We start from the raw sequence: 15,246 nt of genomic DNA, 5'->3' as shown, positions 1-15,246 counted from the left end.
CCCCAACTCCCCAGCTCCCCAAACTTCCTTTTCCCTCTTCCCTCTTCCACCCTTCTGATATAAAAGATGCTAATGTTCTACAATAGATTTTTATTTTTTACTACTGTTGAAACTGCTTATGAGTGTGAAACTCTAATGCTTGGATGATCTATCTACTCTGTCAAGATGGGCTATAATATAGCCCGTAGCATGTTTGCTACCATACAAAGCGTGTGAAAGAAGGTGTGAGAAGAGTCTCAGGCAACAACAACTACGGGACGCAGTACTTCCAGAACGCCGGTTTCCAAAGCGGAGGCTTCACCATCCAGGTCATCACCAACTGCGTCAACGTCGTGTCGACCCTCCCCGGGCTGTACCTCGTAGAGAAGATGGGCCGGCGGAATCTCCTCCTGATGGGCGCCATCGGCATGGCCGTCTGCCAGTACATCGTCGCCATCACGGGTACCGTCGCAGGCGTCGAGAACCTCGCCGCGCAACGCGCGGCCATCTCCTTCGTCTGCATCTATATTTTCTTCTTTGCCTCCAGCTGGGGTCCCGGTACGTGTATCCCAAACCACTTACGAAAAACATGTTATGGAGGACCTGTGCTGATGTATTACTGTACAGTCGCCTGGGTCGTAACAGGCGAGATGTTCCCCCTCACCGTCCGCGCCAAGTGCCTCTCGATGACCACCGCCACGAACTGGCTCCTCAACTGGGCCATCGCCTACGCAACGCCCTACATGGTCAACGAGGAATACGCCAACCTGCAGTCCAAAGTCTTCTTTCTGTGGGGGTCCTTCTGCTTCGTGTGCATCGCCTTCGTGTGGTTTATGATTTACGAGACGAAGGGGTTGTCGCTGGAGGAGGTGGATGAGCTGTTTGAGGTTTGTGGCAAGGCGTGGGAGAGTAAGAAGTTTAGGCCAAAGGTTAGTTTTAGGGAGGTGGTGGATGTGAGGGATGGGGAGGGGAGAGGGATGAGTCTTGCGGAGGCGACGGAAGCGGTGCAGAGGAAGAAGAGTGTCACGCATGTGGAGGAGGGGTTGGAGAAGTTGGAGTAGAGGTATTATGTGTTGACAAGGTCGGGGATCACAGCGTTGTCTAACTCATGCCCTCCTGTCGTGCAGCACCAACTCAATCCAAAACCATCTCACTTGACTCCCCAACCTCTCTCGACTCCACACGCTCCTGCCCTCCAACCAGAAACTCCTCCAATCCAGCTCTCACGCCACCCCTCTCCGTCCATCTCCTCCTCTCCTCAGCATAATCCTCCTCCCACCCAAACACCTTCCCAACCTCCAACGCTCTCAACAAACCCTCCGGCACATCTCCCCTCGCAGAGTAAACCAGCGCCTCGACCAACGCCCTCCTCATCGGCGACCCATTCCGCGTCCCCCAAGCCACCAAAAACGCCTCATAACCGCATCCTGCACCTCTGCGATCCCCGTCTCCGCCGCATAAGTCCACACGCGTATCAGACTGCCTTGATACTCCTGTCCCCCGTCTTCCCGGAGCTCGAGCTCCTCCATCCTCGGAACCCGCCTCTTGACCACGCAGAACAGGAACATCTTCCTCGTCGTCTCGCTCCCCGTCTCCATGTACAGGTCCCTGCTGCCGAACTGCTGCATGTTCTGCTGGACCCACTTCTCGAGCCAGGGAGACACGCGCTCGATGAGCGCGCGCTGGAGGAGGATAGGTCGGCCGTCTTTGTTGTCTGTGATGTGGATGCGGATCATGTCGCCGTAGGGGTCTTGCAGGCGCGTGAGAAGGTCGGTGATGTTCTCGCGCGCTTCTTGCGCGTAGCCCGCGTCGTGGGGGTCTTTGTCTGGCGCGCTATATGCGCTTGAGAGTCGCCGATTGCAGCGCGGACGGGGTGATGCCATTGGCGCGGTTGGGTTTCATGTTCTGGGGATTTTGTGATGTTTGTTGGCGTGCGCGGAGTTTGTTGATGGCGGGATGAGGTGAGGTGGTCATGCACCGGGTGGCCTGGCAACTATTTCGTCGTTTGTGCGGTGTTTGCCAAAGGGTCCAGGAGGGATTTTCCCACACTGGGTGCGGTTTACTTGGTCAATGGAGATGACTTCGCTTCAGTCAGTCTGTCTTTCGCTGCTCGCCGAAACTGGGAAGCTCGCCGTGGTCATTCATGCCGCGGTGGAGATGACACCTTATGCCCCAGCATAGATGCCACTCGACGATCAGCGGGTGAACCACTCAGTGATGGAGCTGTCGACAGGCTACTGTGTCATTCCAACAAGGCCGTGGGCGACAAAGGCTGCGCTTCACAGTTCGGCGCCGAAATCTGCTTCTGCAGATCTGTGGCAACAACGATCGGTTCGGCATTCGGACGGACGAAGAACATCGTGTCCAGAGCGTCGACATAAATGAGCCATCATGGCAGCAAGGATCCCACCAGAAACCACAGCAAGACCATCCATTCTTAACACAGCATGTCGACACCACCCACTCTCAGCGGCATCCACCACATCAGACTCCCGGTCTCGTCCATCGAGCAAACCTTCCCCTTCTACCAAGACATCCTCGGGCTGAAGCATATCGCCGCGTGCGACCACATCAACAAGCAAGGCGAGCGCTTCGCCGTCATTCTCGAGTCGAACCATCGTGGAGTTCCCATGCTCGTGGAGCTTCGTAGAAATCCAGAGCAAGCGGCGAAGCAAGTATACACGAATCCGATCGTCTGGGCTGTATCGAAAAGAAGTGATCTTGATGTTTGGAAGGGGTGGTTAGAGAAGCAGGATGTGAAGTGTAGTAAAGTCCTCACGGGAATCAAAGTCTGGGTACTTTGTGCATTGGACCCAGATGAGAAGATGGTGAGGCTGTATTGTGACGAGTCCCATGAGATGACGACGGATTACGATGTTGATGAGTTCTGGCTGAGAGATTAGATGAAGAATGTAGTGAGGACGAGCGAAGCGTACGCATTTCAATTCGTTGTATCATTCACTTGTCATTCCAGCGACTAGTCAGCTGAATTGTAGGTGCGACTTTCTTTCAGACCCGCCACCCAGCTGTAGCCGTCAGTGATGAGCCATTCTGCAGCTATCTTCACTGTCAGCTGTCCTGACTGTCATTGCCTTCACTTCCAGCGTCACTGTTAAGTTCCTAAGGCAAAGACCGGCAGAAGCAGTTCGGTATGGACGGTCCTGGAGATTCGTGAGGGCAATAATCCCGCCTCTGGATGCGACTGTCGGCGTCTCGCACGCTTTGCGGGGGATCAAGCAGCCAGAGCCTTTGCAAGGCGTGTTTAGATTCTTCGACCGAGCCTGGCAGGGCGTGATGTCGAAGGTGAATGAACCCTCAGCCCAACTCACTCCTTCCAAAAGCGCGATCCATCGCAGCGCCTAGATCATCCACCTGCTTGTCTCGGCGAGGAGCATCGGGGACGCCAGCCTCGGCCGGCTCATCCATTAGACTGATGCCTGGGTCTGCCATCTCCGCCTTTGGCTTCTCCGGCTGCAAGATGCGGTCTTCAGTATCCAGCCATCCTGGTGCTTTACGCCTCTTCTCAGCCAATTCTCTATCTCTCATACTCTGCTCCCACTCGTTGACCTGTCGTTGCGCATCTTTCCGCTGTTTCTCTATCTGCTCGAGGAGTGACTTGCTCTGGCTGATGATCGTTCGGGGGTGTGCCGCGAAGCCAGAGGACGAAGTGACGTAGGCAGGAAGTTCCGGATTCGATTGGACAGGTGGTGAGTTCACGATCGACGGCGGTAGCGTAGAAGGTATCGATGCATAGTTATGTGGCAGTGTGGGCGCCTTGGGAAGGTCAACGAAAGGGTTGACACTGAGGGCTGTCTGCTGCAGCAGTGGGTGAGCTCCTGGACGTTGTCAGTGTAGCTCAAAGTCCGATCCAATCTGCCACTCACTGTCGCCGTTCATCGTATGAAGATTGTTCTCGCAGTGTAAGGTCTCGAGTGAGTCGTATTGGAGTGAACGACAGCGTCTGGAGATGTGAGGTAGCTGCTGCGCCACATCCCGGCCAGAAGTCGTGGACCGGGTTGCTTGAGGATAGATATAGATCTCGTTCACAGAGCAATCACTAGGATCAGCAGTATGATCAGGACGATGATGAGCAAGGCGATACAGCACGAGGAGTACCGGTCTGTTCAGAGCGTCAGCATCCAAGCACAGTCCGCCTACGCCAAAACTCACCCTCATTCTTCTCAATCACATAGCGAATCTTCTTCATGCCCGTCTGTAGCTTTCCACCTACGCGGTCCGTAATGTTCTCCGTATCTTCCAACAACTCTGCCTGCTCTTCGAGTTCTCTACCCATCGTATCCGCCTGAGCTCGAAGGTTGCCCACGGTCTGGAACACGCCATCCAGAGCCTCGTCTTGCTCATGCATCGTCTCCATCTGCCGCTGCTCTTCCCACGCGCCATATCCATCATCCTGCTCATCCTCATCCATATCCCCAAAGCTGTCTGGGTGTGCCAATGGTGCCTTGCCCTTCTTTGCATCCGCCGCGTGTACCGTCTCGTTCAGTTGCTGGTGCATATCCTCAATCTCCTTGCCCACATCTTCCACCAGTCTCCGTCTCCGCGACACTTCTGCAACATCGAGTCCATATTTGTAGGGGTCGCCTTCTACGGCTTTGACGCTGTCGACGAGATCTTGGAGATCCGCGCTCAGATCGGTGAGGTTGCTCTGTAGTTCTTGTCTCGCTTCGACGAGCTCGGGAGATGTTGAGCTGGATGCGGATGATCGTATGCGTAGGTAGGAAGAGAGCAGAGGCCTGGTTTGTTGCAAGAGAGAAAGGACGTCGGCTTGGGCCTCCTCGAAGGGGTCGTTTGACATGGCGCTGGGCTGTTGCTTTTGCAAGCTGGTGAACCACTTTGGTACCTAGATATTTCACGCTGATGGTGGTGTCTCCTGAACAGCCGTGTTCCGTTACTTGTTATAGGCGATGATGTTGCATTGTTGTCTTCTTACCCATGGATCTGACCCCGGATCTTCAGGAACCGGAGGTGTGGCGGTGCACGCTAGCGAGACCACACGTCCATGTGAAAATGAGTCTGAGACACCGGTATATCTACACCCTACGCAAAGTCTCTCAGCGGTACTCTACATGCTACCAAGTCGCAAGCGAAGGGAACAATATACAAGCGACAATGGTGGCTGAGACAGACTCGGCCAAGGGCCAAAGAATAGCCCCAGAGAAACTCCTACCATTCTCCGACGACTTTACCAGCACGGAAGAATACGTTGACTCTCTTCTCAACTTTGTCAGAACGGACGAGCTCCTCAGGACACTATGCGGCGGCGTACATATCCTCGATTTCTTCACGAGTGAGCCAAGCCTATATTCCAAGATTCTTTCTCAGGACTGGAGGGACTTTTTCTCTGGCCACGAAGTCATGGATCTGCTGGATCTCTTCATGCGGGATGACCTCGACGATACCACGACGAACCAGTCTGATGATGGACCATCTTGGGAAGGTGGGACTCCTCCACCTCCGACTCTATTGGACTATCTGCGAACAGTGAGGAGGCATCTTCTGATCAGAACGCCTGGAGGATCGCAATGCTCTCGCAATAGAGCTATGAAGCCGACCCAGAAGCTGGCTAGGCATGTTTCAGTTGGCATGAATGTTAAGAAGGTCCACGAAGTAGGCTTGTTCGCTTCCTATCTCAACAGACTCACCACCGACTTTGCTGCAACCCAAGGACAAGACATTTCGCATTTGGTGGACTTTGGCTCGGGACAGAACTATCTCGGGCGCGCACTCGCCAGCGAGCCGTACAATAAGAATATCGTTGCCATTGAAAGCAAGCAGGCAAATGCTGAGCGAGCGAGAGAGTTCGATGTCATGGCCAAGTTGGCTGTGAAAGACAAGCTGATGAGGAACAAGAAAGCATTTCGACAGGGAATGGAGGGACCCGATACAGGAGTCACACCAAAGCCCGTTGTACCTGTCAATTTGCCTACACCACCAGAGTCGAGTGCCGACGACGAGTCTACCGACGGCACCAAGGAAGCTCCCGAAGTCGAGACCCCTACCACAGGTACTGGCAAGATCCAATACGTCGATCACCGCATTCAAGATGGTCATCTATCAGATGTTATCGAACGAATCCCGGGCTCTTCAGGAAATAAGAACTTGATGGTAATGTCTTTGCACTCGTGTGGAAATCTCGTTCACCATGGACTACGATCCCTCATCCTGAACGAAGACGTCAAGGCTGTGGCAATGGTTGGCTGCTGTTACAATCTCGTCACAGAGCGCCTCGGCCCAGCCACGTACAAACTTCCAGAGCTTCGACCAACAACACGCACACATCCTCGACTGAAGAAGACCAGTGAAGCCTGCGACCCCAACGGCTTTCCCATGTCTGCAAGACTCTGCAACTATTACAACGACAGCGATCCCGCCGGCCCCGACAAAGGCGTCCGACTCAATATCACATCTCGCATGATGGCCGTGCAAGCGCCGTCAAATTGGGGGCCAGAAGACAGCGAGAGCTTCTTCACGCGGCACTTCTACCGCGCCCTGCTACAGCGAATCTTCCTTGACCGTGGCGTTGTTGGCCCTCCTCCCCCTGACTGTGTGGGCGGCAAGAGTCCTGCCGGTCATACCAGTGGAGGAACCCCGATCGTCATTGGCAGTCTGAGAAAAGACTGCTACGAGAACTTCGTGTCGTATGTCCGGGGTGCTATGGCGAAGCTGCTCGTCGATCCTGACAAGGGCGATCTCTTCACCGAGAAGATGGGTGACATCACTGACGAGGAGATAAACCGGTACTATGAAGAATACAAGTCACGGAAGAAAGAATTAAGCGTGATCTGGAGCTTGATGGCTTTCTCCGCTGGTGTGATCGAGGCAACCATCGTCGTCGACCGATGGCTTTGGTTGAAAGAGCAAGACGAAGTGCAAGAAGCGTGGGTAGAACCTGTCTTCGACTACAAGCTCAGCCCAAGAAATTTGGTTGTGGTCGGACTGAAGAAATGAGTGTGAGAATTGCGACTTCAACGAAATTTTTCGATAAGTTCTCGACCTCGCTCATGGACTATTTGTCGTAGTCCACGCTTTGGTCTGTGGACCGATTGAGGAGTTTGAACGGGTGGGCGCGGTGCAGCTCTGACTGAGGAACCACCAGTAACCTCAGTGTGGTTCCCCAAGTCGTGGTCGCTCATGGGTGCACGATGGTCGATCCTCCTATGCCCGCCAGGTTCCCGCAATCTCGAGTTCGTCCTCCGTGCTGAGGTCCGATGAGGCTCGCTGTCGCGATCATCCCTCGAGCGATTACCCGCCTGCTCCGGCTCCGGCTCCTGGAGCCCCTGCTGCTCCAGCAAAGTCTGCATCTGCCAGCGCCAAAGATCCTCATTCTCAACATCCGACTCGTCATCATCGTTGGCAAGGCGGATGTCGTCATTGTACAACGCACTGGAGCTGCCAGGCTGCCCATACCGCGGACATCCTCCGAGTTTCCAGTGGTCGGAGAGCTCTTCCGCTGGTTTGGCACATATGAAACAGTAGTTCGTGCCGCATGGGCATGCGATGTGGTTGCCTTTCGAACAAGTCAGCTCGCTGCAACCAAGGATAGGATGAGGCGACTTACACCCAGCAGCCAACTCCGCTGGCCGTCGACAGCCCTCGTTCGGGCAGATCTGGTAGTCCTTCCCACTCCTCAATCCCTCAAACGGATCGAGCTTCCCCTGCTCTTTCGAACAGACATGGTCAATCTCTAAAGGCCCGCCCTCCGTCTCACCTTCAGTATCCTCGCCCAGATCGAAATTCTCCAGACACTTCAGGCACGTCAGCCACCAACACTTCCTGCAACAGACATAATGCATCCTGGTCCTCATTTCGGTGCGCCGCCCCAAGAATCTCCGACAGACTTCGCCTTTACTGATTTTGCCATGGCAGTAGACTCTATCTGTTGGCGGACAGCTCCATTCTCTTTGGCGCACTGCGTATTTCTTGAAGAATGCCGGATCGAGAATTTGCTTGAAATTCTTTGGATTGAGGACAGCCTTACCCCAGTGGGGTGGAAAGTTGTTTTCGTTCGCAAGCGAGAGTTCGAAGAGTTCCTGGACGCAGGCGGTGCAGACTAGTGAGTCTTCGATAACACTGACTTGCGACGTTGTGAGATGATCGCCGCAGACTGTGCAAGTTCTTGGCTTTGAGCTGGACGGCGACGACCTTGGAGGCATGGTGATGTAGCGAGCACGATCGATGAATAGGATCTTTACATTGCGAAGAGTGACTTTTGATGGCCAGGAAGACATCATGCTATGCAGGGAGCAGTTCGAAAAGTGGGTGTGCGAGACACAATATGGAATGTCCCATGTCAAGCATTGCACGCCATGAATACCATGGCTGCAAATTGGATGGATTGTTGACTAACGACCTCGGTGGTACGCCTTCACCTACGCAACAACTTGTGCCAACGCTATCCAGCCATAACAGTGACGGCATGGCTGCATAAAACAACGGGCTCCAGTATATCATTCACGCCCACGTCGCCAATCTTAGATGTTCTTCAAGATCAGCTCAACTTCATCATCGGCAGCCTCCAGGATATGCTCAGGCGCATGTTCCGGCTTCCACCCGATGCTCTTCCCATGTCTCGGGACCCAGGTACATCTGCAAGATCACATCAGTTTCGAGCATATCGACAGAGTCCTGCAGAATGTTTCAACTCACACTCCCCCCAAACTGAAAGCCACCATTTTCGGCTCACATCCCAGACCCCGGGCCATTTCTGCCACCGCCTTCTCATCTGCGTCGTGGACTTCATCGTCATCGATCAGTCCTTTTCTGAGCAGCGCTTTAGCCATCGCAGCGTAGAGGTCTCTCCAGGCCACGGCTCCGGGAGACGCGAGGAAGAATCCTTTTTTATTGTAGTTGACCTCGACGCCCGAGAGGATATTGTGCAAAAGGCGGGCATATAAAGCAGACTGGTCTCGGACGTGGCAGACAGGCCAGACCTACACCCAATATTAGCAGTCGCGGGTTTTGTTGTTCTGCAGCTAGCGAAGGCTTACAGCTCTGCCCTGATTAACATTATACACCCTCCTCGTCGCCTTCGCAGCTTTCACAATCGCGACCGTCTGGATCGAGATCCGATTCCCAAACCCCTCCCCCTCGCCATACACGATACAAGGCGCAACGATATACGCCCTAACCCCAAACTCCTCCGCCGCTTCCACAATCGCCACATCCGCTTCGCACATCTACCCGGTAAAAAAAATAAGCAACCACTTCCACTTCGCTGACCATGTCACACCTACCGACCTCGCCGCCGACTCCTTCCCCCTCCCCTCCTTATGAATCTCATAAAGCCCCCCATCCACATCCTCAACAGGCGGCTCCAAAGGAAACCCCGCATGGCTGCTAAACCCCTTCGCGCCCGCCGTCTGGATGAAATGTGCCTGCCGTCCCATCTTCGCCTGGACTTTCGCCAGAGCCTTAATTATCCTTACCTGGACCTCACTCCTTCTAGCATCAATCAGGAAAGCGACGACGGTGATGTTCTTCTCCAGGAAGGTATTGGTGATGGCCTGTTGCGAGGCGAGGTCGAGGATGAGGGGGTCGATGCCGTAGTGGGATCTGGTTTTTTGGGCTTGTTCTTCGTTGCGCACGAGGCCGTAGAGGGTTGTTCCTGGGGGGAGGACGGTGGGGTTTTGTTTGAGGTAGGCGAGGAGGGAGCCGCCTAGGTAGCCGGAGCCGCCTGTTATGAGGACGTTGGTCATGGTGGATGGGAATTTCTATCGCCGACAGGCGTACGCGAAGAGGGTTGAATGGGCAGAAAGAAGATTCCGGCCTGAGGTGTCGATGCATTCAAAGGCCATATATAACGCCGCCATGTCATTGCAGCAGAGCTTCCAGTCAATAGCTGCATGGCAAGGATCGGAGTTCCGGGAAATCGGCCTCCACAAGTCTCTCTGCTGATGGTTGCTCGTAATCGTATAACGCCCTAAAAATCGACAAGACATAGGTACTTTCTGGGGCACCGGGAATAGTTCTAGCTAATCCTTATCCCAATGATGGTGAGGTGGGTTACAAATCCTCGAGCTTCGGTGGCTAGTTGTAGCGGGTGTATTGCGGATGTTTTAGGTAGGATTCTGTGTCTTCTCGGTTGGTTAAGGTCTTGTTGTATACTCTTCGAATCAATGTTTGGACACGTTCAACGAAGGGTGTCAGCTGGTATTCATGTTCAATCGAGAAGTGGCCTCTACCAAAGAGTCTATCCTCGAGCGCAGCCTTTTCACGATCTCCTAGAGCAGAGTTACAAAGGGGTGACTTCTCGTTCTCGAGATTCAAAATCGTAAATCAGCGTACGCGTATTGTCATGTTCCATATTTTCCTTCTCAGCCATGTCTGATAATCATTCTGTAATAGAGTGTGGCCTTCACTTGAGGAGTAAGACCTTGTCATCGTTATCTTCCTCCCTCTTGAGCCAAGGAACATCACTCTCTTCGTTCTCTTCACGCTTTCCCTTCAAGAGCAATACATTATCGTCATCTTGCTCTTCTCGCTTGAGCCAAGGGACATCGTTGTCGACGTAATCTCCCGACTCTCCTCTCAAGAGCAGGACGTTATCGTCGTCCTGCTCTTCACGTTTGAGCCAAGGGACGCTTTCATCATCGTCACTGCCACGTTTTGTCTTGAGAAGCAAAACGTCATCGCCATGATCTTCCTCGCGAAGGACTAGGACGTCATCACCGTGGGCTTCAGCTCGTGGTATTGCTACACTGCTGGTCAACGGAGGATCTAGCTTCCTTGCTTCTTTGTGCGATGTCTTACGCGCAGTTGGCATGGCTGCGGCCAATACCATCAGGAGCGATAGCGCTTGGAAAATGGATTTGGTCTGCATCTTGAAGAGATCAAAGGCGTTGTGGGATATTTTCGTCACCGTCCAAAGGTACTGATATTGCTACATAAGACTTCTTCCTGTCCTTGGGGCAAGCCCAGGTCTCTATAAGTCAGGATCTTCGCGGACGGAGAACCGCTACGGTCGGATCCCTAAGGGCACTTGACTTTGCGTTGAAGATCCACACCAGAATGCGGTCACCGGTAGGAGTGCAGTAGGAATGCATCCGAGAGAATACCACGTATAGTGCTATCGATCAGCTCCAGAGGCTCGTTGACGCTTTGACAAGTAGGTCAACGATCAACCGATGAGCAGTCATCGCGGTGTGATGACAGGCAACACTCTTACTGCGCTGTCATCGTGCTTGTGTATTGTCATCCATGCATAAAATTGCAGCTTTGATTCCGGGCAAGGAGCTATTTCTGAAGTTGGCTACATTGTTATCTCATTCTCGAACGATGCTCGAACACAGGACTGTCGAGATTGGATGATATTTATCTTTCTTTTTGCTTTCGATTGTATACCCTACAGTACAAAATGCACAACGGAGCGGCCACACGGCTGCAGACTGTAAGACGATCTAGTTTTGCGAAGGTTTGCGATGTGCAGGAGCAGCACCATGACCACTACCTATTGTGGAAGAGAGCGGCGTGAGCATTCCGTTGCTTGGACTTATCCTACGTACGAGGTCCAATCAATTCACGTTGCGAAGGCCATCGTGGCCTGTGCAGTGTCACATGCGTCACGTCTCGTAGCTCGCAGTCGCTTCATCCTTAGCGTTAGAATGTTCCGCCAGGAGTTCCCCCGGGATATTTTCACATATCCACCTCGCCATATGTCGTTTCCGGATGTCTCTTGTGGGACGGCTCCTTCGATTCTGAGAACAAGAGGCAATCCCCCACATTGATCCATCAAGGGAGGTTTTCAACTCGGCATCGTCAGGCTGGACACCGAAAAGAAGAATCATGTTCACTGACAAACACCCGTACAAAAGATCCTTGGAGAGCGATGATGATCAAGAGCTAGAGTGGCAGACGAACAGAAAAGCACTATCCGATTCAAGAAGAAAACTACTCATTCGTCAAGGCACACTTCTGCTCGGGCTTTTCTTAGCGGTACTGCTGGGTCTATCTCTTATCGCCAACTTAGCACCGGTGACTCGGCAAACGACGATAGCTACATGGACTTCTTGCGGAAATGACCCTTCCACCGCACGCTCTCGTGGCTGCTCCTTCGATCTAATCTCATTCGCATGGCAGACACCAGAATGCTACGACGGCGAACTAGTGTCCGAATTCACCTCTTGGAAAGGCAACTGGACGTTCTACTCGGATGTACATCTCACGGCACCAGTCGGCCAGCGCGTCGCGATGCATGGCGAGACACAGCTATATGTCAAGTGGGAGTATCATATTGTCCACTGCACTTTCATGTGGCGGCAGATGCATCGAGCGTATGAAAGGGGATGGATCGATGCACACTTGGGCAATTACAATCACACACTGCATTGCCAGCAGATGATTTTGATGGACGCAGATGAGACGAAGACGATAGCCACGGGGGCGAGAGTGATATACCCTGAATGCTTACCAGTAGATGGGACTCAGTCGGCAAAGATTGGTGCATTAAGTAGTGGCGAGTATGAGCCTCCACTCGCCGTAAACGGGAGGTGACAACAGGTCAAGGAGTCACGAAATTGAAGACAGGAGGACAGGACGAGGATCCAATCATTATACCTTACTGAGCCAGGTCTCATATATCTCTGCTCCACGGCTTTCGTCAGCACGAGAACTCAGTCTTCACCGTCGATCTGACCCGCGTCACGAGGATAGGGGTCGGCACAGGCTCGAGTATATGGGCGAATGAGTGACTCGCTCAAGCTGAAGAAGGCTTAAGGGGATGTGAACGACACTGCATTAGGGATCTCATGATACAGCCCTTTGTTCAACATATGTCATATGTGGGAACGATTACTATGACCAGTCTGAGCATCAGAAGGATGTATGACATTCGAAGGGTTCAATGGAGAGTTGATAAACATCGAAACGCTCGGGACTCAACTCGTGTTATGCAGTCTTGGTCTAAAGATTATGCCGTTGCAGTCTTTCAACCATCATCTCAAAGATTGTACTCTTGCAGTCATACCTTGCGGTCTCGAAGTCCTGAATCCGATGAAACGTAGGCGAGGCTGAGCCCAGTCGCAGTTCTCACATTGCGTATTTTTCAACTAATAGACTCCAAAAAGAGTCGAAAACAACCTGTCAATTTGTATCAATCCTCAAAGAGTAAAAAATGTCCACGAAAAGCAACAAGTTCAATCGCCACGCCGACTCGTTGTTGATGCCTGAGGCCACTATATCGTACTCTTGCTTAGTGAGATACACATCTTATCCCGCACGGCGATCACGGCGGAACAAGATTTCCTATTCCGTCGACTCCGACGCCCATAGCGTTATGCTTGCTCATCAAGCCATAAGAAGACTTTAATCTCCTCCGCTGCTCGCAAGAAGAAGACGAAAGCTGAAGGTCTTTGCCTCGGGTCCGACCCAGAACAGGTCAGCTATGATGTTATCCACTCTAGACCCCACCAAACAACGTTATCGACCATGTTGTTGAGTTGCAAGATGAACTGAAGAATTACAGAGCACTGCATGGGTTTATATTCGGTCTCGATCCATTGAAGAAGATATCATCAAGCAACAAGGATTCGGTGATACTTTGAGAAAATGCCTGATTCAGGAAAAAACGTCTTCATTGTCGGACCTGGCTTCATCGGCTGGAATGTCCTTGACTTGCTCATTGGCGAAGGATACAATGTCACAGGTTTCGTGCGGAGAAAAGAGCACGGCGAGCAGATCGAGGCCTCCGGGGCTCAAGTGGTGTTCGGAGATTTGAATGACAAACAAGTCATTGCAGAGCAGACTACGAAGCATGATATTGTGCTGCACACAGGTGCGATGTCGTGAGAGGGATTCCTTTAATAATCTACTAATACCATACTAGCAACTGCGGACCACCTCCCCAGCGTCCAAGCCATCATCGATGGAATAGCGCAACGTGCCGGCAAAGGCCTCTCAACAATCTTTATCCACACTTCCGGAACTTCGCTCACGGACGACTTTCAAGAATTGGGCAACAATTCCAAGTCCGACAAGATCTATCACGACAACAAGCGTGAGGAAGTCGACGCTTTACCCGATGGTGCTCCACACCGTGAGATCGATCTGGCCATCGCCAAAGCCCAGAGAGACCTGGGAGAGAAGGCCAAGCTCGCCATCATGATCCCCCCTTTGATCTGTGGCTTCAATCACCAGCATAAACGCCTGTCTATCCAGATTCCGACTTTGACCCGCTTTGCTCTGAAACGTGGCTATGCTGCTCACGTTGGTAAAGGTCTCGGCGTGGAGTCCAACATTCATGTCCTCGATCTCGCCAGAGCGTATGTCGTGCTGCTGCATCACTTGGAGGCGTCATCCCCGGCAAAGGCTCTCGAGAACCCGTACTACTTCTGCGAAACCACTGGTGACCAGGAGCCTTCTTGGAAAGATGTGGCAACCCTTATTGGCGAGCAGTTGCATAAGGCCGGCAAGATCCAGGACCCGACGCCAAGAGAGTTGAAGCAGGAGAATTGGGGCGATACATTTGGCGAGTTTACTGGTGCAACACTCGGTCTGAATAGTCGCAGTCGAGCAGTGAGGTTGAGGGAGCTTGGCTGGCAGCCGACCGAGAAGGACTGGAAGCGTAGTTACATTGAGGATGAGCTGCCAGAGATCCTCAAAGAAGACCAGAAGGAATTTGCAGGCTACATGGGGACTGTTGCATCGTAGTTGCGGAGAAGTGTGCTACGCAGGCCTCCAGCACCCGTACACAATTTGTCTTGCATCCAATGCTTGTCCTTTGTGGATGCCTGCTCATTCCCAAGTCTTGGACCGGAATCGTGTCTTGACATTCAGCCTCATAGCATAGCAGAAGAGAAAGAATCGAATAAACATCTTGGTTTGCAGTGTCTCTTGTTGCAATGAGTTGGCAGGAGAGGAGTAGAAAGCTGATGAAAAGTGGTCACGCGAGCACCTCTGCGCTCTTTAAAGCAAGGCATGCGCCTGCACCTTCTCAAGGAGCGATTGGATGGACAAAAGTACCTCGTACGAGGGGAACGAACCAAGCATGCAACCAAAGCTTGTCAAGGACTGGGCACTGGGCGCAAGCAAGCCAGGCACACACCATTTTCAGTTCAAACGAGAGAAAAAGACCAGGTACTGATGATGTCGTTGCCTGGCTGTGTCGCAAAATCCTGTTGTGGCACTGCTTTCGTTCGTCGGCGAGTATTCGCTGCGACTTGGACCCTCGGCCGCGTCATTCGGCTTTGCTGGTATTGGTGCAAGGTGTCTGGCTGTGTTCCTGGCTATACGAATCCATCAGAGCTTAGCAAG

At 52.7% G+C, this 15,246-nt stretch overlaps 11 protein-coding genes across 11 annotated transcripts in view; 5 read left to right on the top strand and 6 right to left on the bottom strand.

Moving 5' to 3' along the window:
- M409DRAFT_68432 (uncharacterized protein) overlaps positions 1–1,040 on the top strand; it is a gene marked incomplete at both ends in the record, with an annotated part of 2,257 nt that extends 1,217 nt beyond the window's left edge. The window contains 2 exons of the mRNA XM_033817841.1: positions 241–537; positions 607–1,040. Of these exons, the coding sequence (XP_033664390.1) occupies positions 241–537; positions 607–1,040 (731 nt within the window). The remainder of the gene's footprint in view (positions 1–240; positions 538–606) is intronic.
- A 309-nt stretch (positions 1,041–1,349) lies between these two features.
- Positions 1,350–1,862, bottom strand: M409DRAFT_26111 (uncharacterized protein; the record flags this gene model as incomplete). The annotated part of the gene is made up of 1 exon (XM_033807963.1): positions 1,350–1,862. The coding sequence occupies one exon, from the start codon at positions 1,860–1,862 to the stop codon at positions 1,350–1,352; it is 513 nt and encodes a 170-aa protein (XP_033664389.1).
- Positions 1,863–2,426: 564 nt separating this feature from the next.
- Positions 2,427–2,882, top strand: M409DRAFT_26110 (uncharacterized protein; the record flags this gene model as incomplete). The annotated part of the gene is made up of 1 exon (XM_033807962.1): positions 2,427–2,882. One exon carries the CDS (start codon positions 2,427–2,429, stop codon positions 2,880–2,882), a length of 456 nt encoding a protein of 151 aa, XP_033664388.1.
- A 412-nt stretch (positions 2,883–3,294) lies between these two features.
- M409DRAFT_26109 (uncharacterized protein) lies at positions 3,295–3,876 on the bottom strand (the record flags this gene model as incomplete). The annotated part of the gene is made up of 2 exons (XM_033807961.1): positions 3,295–3,815; positions 3,864–3,876. The coding sequence occupies 2 exons, from the start codon at positions 3,874–3,876 to the stop codon at positions 3,295–3,297; spliced, it is 534 nt and encodes a 177-aa protein (XP_033664387.1).
- A 146-nt stretch (positions 3,877–4,022) lies between these two features.
- On the bottom strand, positions 4,023–4,795 carry M409DRAFT_26108 (uncharacterized protein; the record flags this gene model as incomplete). The annotated part of the gene is made up of 2 exons (XM_033807960.1): positions 4,023–4,099; positions 4,150–4,795. The coding sequence occupies 2 exons, from the start codon at positions 4,793–4,795 to the stop codon at positions 4,023–4,025; spliced, it is 723 nt and encodes a 240-aa protein (XP_033664386.1).
- A 314-nt stretch (positions 4,796–5,109) lies between these two features.
- On the top strand, positions 5,110–6,948 carry M409DRAFT_57393 (uncharacterized protein; the record flags this gene model as incomplete). Its single annotated transcript, XM_033813617.1, has 1 exon — positions 5,110–6,948. One exon carries the CDS (start codon positions 5,110–5,112, stop codon positions 6,946–6,948), a length of 1,839 nt encoding a protein of 612 aa, XP_033664385.1.
- Positions 6,949–7,006: 58 nt separating this feature from the next.
- M409DRAFT_26106 (uncharacterized protein) lies at positions 7,007–8,153 on the bottom strand (the record flags this gene model as incomplete). The annotated part of the gene is made up of 4 exons (XM_033807959.1): positions 7,007–7,032; positions 7,091–7,507; positions 7,559–7,745; positions 7,911–8,153. The coding sequence occupies 4 exons, from the start codon at positions 8,151–8,153 to the stop codon at positions 7,007–7,009; spliced, it is 873 nt and encodes a 290-aa protein (XP_033664384.1).
- Positions 8,154–8,471: 318 nt separating this feature from the next.
- M409DRAFT_26105 (uncharacterized protein) lies at positions 8,472–9,695 on the bottom strand (the record flags this gene model as incomplete). The annotated part of the gene is made up of 4 exons (XM_033807958.1): positions 8,472–8,586; positions 8,647–8,930; positions 8,988–9,176; positions 9,234–9,695. 4 exons carry the CDS (start codon positions 9,693–9,695, stop codon positions 8,472–8,474), a joined length of 1,050 nt encoding a protein of 349 aa, XP_033664383.1.
- A 659-nt stretch (positions 9,696–10,354) lies between these two features.
- Positions 10,355–10,762, bottom strand: M409DRAFT_26104 (uncharacterized protein; the record flags this gene model as incomplete). The annotated part of the gene is made up of 1 exon (XM_033807957.1): positions 10,355–10,762. One exon carries the CDS (start codon positions 10,760–10,762, stop codon positions 10,355–10,357), a length of 408 nt encoding a protein of 135 aa, XP_033664382.1.
- Positions 10,763–11,781: 1,019 nt separating this feature from the next.
- Positions 11,782–12,489, top strand: M409DRAFT_57390 (uncharacterized protein; the record flags this gene model as incomplete). The annotated part of the gene is made up of 1 exon (XM_033813616.1): positions 11,782–12,489. The coding sequence occupies one exon, from the start codon at positions 11,782–11,784 to the stop codon at positions 12,487–12,489; it is 708 nt and encodes a 235-aa protein (XP_033664381.1).
- A 1,053-nt stretch (positions 12,490–13,542) lies between these two features.
- Positions 13,543–14,643, top strand: M409DRAFT_68429 (uncharacterized protein; the record flags this gene model as incomplete). The annotated part of the gene is made up of 2 exons (XM_033817840.1): positions 13,543–13,768; positions 13,820–14,643. The coding sequence occupies 2 exons, from the start codon at positions 13,543–13,545 to the stop codon at positions 14,641–14,643; spliced, it is 1,050 nt and encodes a 349-aa protein (XP_033664380.1).
- Positions 14,644–15,246: the final 603 nt, after the last annotated feature.

This window comes from Zasmidium cellare (assembly GCF_010093935.1).
Source record: "Zasmidium cellare ATCC 36951 unplaced genomic scaffold M409scaffold_30, whole genome shotgun sequence".
Classification (NCBI taxonomy): Eukaryota; Fungi; Ascomycota; class Dothideomycetes; order Mycosphaerellales; family Mycosphaerellaceae; genus Zasmidium; species Zasmidium cellare.
This window is presented reverse-complemented; position numbering and strand designations above follow the sequence as displayed.